General features: G+C 44.7%; 1 protein-coding gene across 2 annotated transcripts in view; it reads left to right on the top strand.

Moving 5' to 3' along the window:
• Positions 1-436: 436 nt before the first annotated feature.
• The window catches only part of pitrm1 (pitrilysin metallopeptidase 1), a 23,392-nt gene continuing 19,745 nt past the window's right edge, over positions 437-4,083 (top strand). For both annotated transcript variants that reach the window (XM_042072012.1, XM_042072011.1), the window contains exons 1-4: positions 437-773; positions 1,141-1,243; positions 1,583-1,689; positions 2,297-2,448. In XM_042072012.1, coding sequence (XP_041927946.1) covers positions 727-773; positions 1,141-1,243; positions 1,583-1,689; positions 2,297-2,448 — 409 coding nt within the window. In that variant the 5' untranslated portion in view covers positions 437-726. The remainder of the gene's footprint in view (positions 774-1,140; positions 1,244-1,582; positions 1,690-2,296; positions 2,449-4,083) is intronic.

Below are 4,083 nucleotides of genomic sequence, written 5' to 3'. Positions count from 1 at the left end.
GAAAATAGGACCCGGACATGTTTACTACAGCTTCATGAGAATCTCCCAGCAGTGGCACAAAGGCACTCAAATGATGTGATGTCCCCGAATGATAAGTGTTTGCACTGAAATATTGCTTTAAATATTTATACCTCCCTCTTTTTCATTAGTTTTTGTATACATACATTAGTTCTATTATACAAATAGGCTATTACAATTAGCTTCAGGAGACGACTTTGCGGATGACCACCTGAATTCTTGCCGAACAGCCCCCTCTGTGGGATGTTGACAGAATTGCATCAGACGGTCCAGTCACGGTTTTATAACGTTCAGGTCAATCCGACCGCTCAGCCAACCACAGCGATCTTTACTCGGCAACCCAACCAATAGAAAGCAAGCGTCTTTAGTATGCACTCTGTGTCCTTGTAATAACTGGTCGCTCCGTTTGAGGCACCAGATCGCTACATCATCTGCACACCGGGAACACGCAGTATGTTGGCTGCAGAGGTGGTCATATATGTTTGGTTGATTAGTGAATACCCGCAGATGGAGCGTATCCGCGATTACAGCACGCTGCCCCGACTGACAGTAAACGGCATGAGCGACAGGAGTAGTTTACAATGAGTGCCTAAATGAGTTTGCTATAGACGCCGTTTATGGTGTAGTACTTTAATGACCATTACATGACCTTCGCTACGGTTACTCGGTTCATTCAAAGAATCGGTCGCCGCACTCATAACTGTTAATATGTTACGGCGAGCCACAACAATTTACAGGAGACTCAGGACTCTCAGGTTAGTGAACAACAGTCCCGTTTTAAAACATAAAGCTTCAGGTTACTTCATCCGCCGCTGCTCCAGCACATCTGTCATATAATTATTTCTTTTTACCGTCTGCCGTAATCGACCACGACCTACGGACTTGGACTTTGGTGGCTTGAGTCTTTTTCTCTGTCATGTCATGTGTTGTTGCTTTGATGTTAGTTGATTGTGTGTGAACCAATTTTAAACAGTCTATGGTGAAAACGGGCCAAAAGGTGCACGCGTCATCTGACGCAATTGCTGGAAAGCGGATGAGGTGATGTTGGACAACTAATCTTTCCCTCGTGTTTGTGTTTGTTTGTGTGTGTGTGTGTGTGTGTGTGTGTGTGTGTGTGTGTAGTGTCCTGGGTCGCTGTCCCAGGCGCCATCAGAGCATCTCCGCTCCTGAGAGAGCGCTTCAGTATGCGGTGGGCCAGAGGATTCACGGCTTCACCATCACTGAGGTAACAAACTCACACACACTCACACTCGCTCTCCTTCTTGCACACACACACACACACACACACACACACACATTCTCTCTCTCTCTCTCACACACACACACACACACAAACACACACACTCTGTCTCACACACACACACACTCACACATACACTCTCTCTCTCTCTCTCTCTCACCCCCCCTCTGTCCCCCCCCCCCCCACACACACATGCATACATACATACACACCCTTGCCTGCATGATCTGACCCATCAGTGCCGCCACTGTCTCCTATCACCCAAACTCCTGATTTACCCGCGGCATTCTGTCTACCTGTGTGTGTGTGTGTGTGTGCGCTCAGGTGACTGCCGTTCCAGATCTGTTCCTAACTGCAGTGAAACTCACCCATGATTCCACTGGAGCCCAGTATCTTCATGCGGCCCGCGACGACAAGAACAACCTCTTCAGGTGTGTGTGTGTGTGTGTGTGTGTGTGTGTTTTTCATTACATGGATCGGACAACAGTTGTCCTATTTCTGATGGACCGGTGGCAGGGACGTTGGTAGTATTATGGGATATCTCAGGGGATCGGGGGAACATGTAGAAACTCTGGCTGTTAAATAAACCATTTTAACCCAGTTTGGGAGGGACAGAAGTACTATAGACTCAGAGCAAGCAGGACCCGTCTTCTGTCTGACTGAGGTGATGTGAACATTGACTTCCTGCATAAGGTCATCACTTCACTGCTTGACACTACCCTGCACTGCCCGGAGTCATATTTCATTGTTAACAATGGAGATGTTAGAAAAGCTAAAAAAGCTTTTAGTTAATGGAGATGCCGATCACCTCCCTAATTCATTCATTAGTTAACAGAGATGCAGATCAACTCCCTAATTCATTAGTTAATGGAGATGCAAATCAACTCCCTAATTCATTCATTTGCGCAACACTCCACATGGTGCGTTAACTCCAGCAAGACGAGTGAAATGAAAGTTTTTTAAAGCTGTCATTTGCTACGATATTTACCTGTGTGTGTGTGCGCGCGTCTGTGTGTGTGTGTGTGTGTGTGTGTTTAGTGTCCAGTTCCGGACGACGCCCATGGACAGCACGGGGGTTCCGCACATTCTGGAGCACACGGTTCTCTGCGGCTCAGAGCGGTTCCCCTGTCGAGATCCGTTCTTCAAGATGCTCAACAGATCACTCTCCACATTCATGAACGCCTTTACAGGTGTGTGTGTGTGTCTGTGTGTGTCTGTGTGTGCCTGTGTGTCTGTGTGTGTCTGTGTGTGCACGTGTTAGAGGGAGAGAGAGACAGAGTGTGTGTGTGTGTGTGTGTGTGTGTGTGTGTGTGTGTGTGAGACTCAAGAAGATGAAGATGTGTGTGTGCTCCAACAATCCCCATGATTTCAGTGCGCCCAGTCCTACTTTGTACCTACTTTGTGTGTTTATAATTGAGTGTGTGCAGAGTGTGTGGTTGTTTTTGTGTATATGTGTTGTGTGTGTTTTTTGTGTGTGTGTGTATGGGTGCATGTATGTGTGTTTGTGTGTGTGTGCGTGTTTGTGCATGTCGTGTGTGTGCATGTATGTGTGTGTGTATGTGTAGTGTGTGTGTGTGTGTATGTGTAGTGTGTGTGTGTGTGTTTACGTGTCTTTGTGTGTGTGTGTGTGTTTTTATGTGTGTGTGTCTTTATGTATGTGTACATAAATAAAGCAAATCAGGGAACCACCTACTCTTGGCGATAAGTGGCATGGGATCTTTAACAACCATGGTGAGTCAGGACCTCAATTTAACATTCATGCAAAGGAAAACATCTGCAGTACAGTGTCCCTGTCACTGCAATAAGACATTGGGATTGATATTTGTTTGGTGGCTTTTGGCCACAGGGAAGAGTGCTTATCTACTGGCCAGCCACCAACACCACTTCCAGCAGGAACCTACTCTTCCAAGGAGGTTTCTTATCCAAGTACAAACCAAAACATGATTAGTTCATAGATTTCACATGTAAAATACATTTTATACAACCGCACCCCCATCTTGCCTATTCATAATTCTGAGAAATTCTTGAATTGTGTGCATGTGTGCGTGTACATGTTTATGTCTGTGTGTGTGTGTGTGTGTGTGTGTGTGTGCGTGCATGTGCTTGTGGGTGAGCCTGTGTGTGTGCATGTGCATGCATGCATACATATGTCTACTGTGTGTGTATGTGTCATACGTATGATTACTGTGAATGTATGTGTGTGTGTGAATATCTGTTTATGCACATACTGTATGTACATATGGAATGGGTTAACATGACCCCTGGAGGCAAACATACACAAAAAATTGGTCATCCTAGGCTCTATGGTTCTCAAGATATTCACAGAAAACTCTGTTGGTGTACGGACGGTTATTCATTTCACCTTTTTCATTTACATCATTAGTATTAGCCACTGTACAACTATGCAGTGAACTAAACTATTACTATTTAGAATATACAGTGCTGTGCAAAAGTTAAGACATTTATTTATATAATAACATTTATTTATTTACGATACATGATACATTAAAAAAAAAAAAAAAGAATTGTTTAATTAAGGCATTAAAGGAGAATTCCGGTGTGATATTGACCTAAAGTGTATTGAAACATGATACCGACTGTGAACGTATGTCTCATAGCCCATCTCGGCTTGTCCCCTGCACTCCAAAATCTGGCGCTAGTTAGCCGATGCTACCAACAGCTTTTTCAATGGTGGTGCTTCGGCATCGGGCTAGCCATGCAAATAAATCACTGTTTTACACCATTTACGACGCTCAATGTATCTCCACACTTCATTGGTAGACTTCCGAGGGCCCTGACATTTAAAACGAGACATTGAGAACTTT

The sequence above is a fragment of the Alosa sapidissima genome, chromosome 19 (genome assembly GCF_018492685.1).
Source record: "Alosa sapidissima isolate fAloSap1 chromosome 19, fAloSap1.pri, whole genome shotgun sequence".
Taxonomy (NCBI): domain Eukaryota; kingdom Metazoa; phylum Chordata; class Actinopteri; order Clupeiformes; family Clupeidae; genus Alosa; species Alosa sapidissima.
Note: the sequence above shows the minus strand (reverse complement) of the source record. Positions and strands in the feature narration are given on the sequence as shown.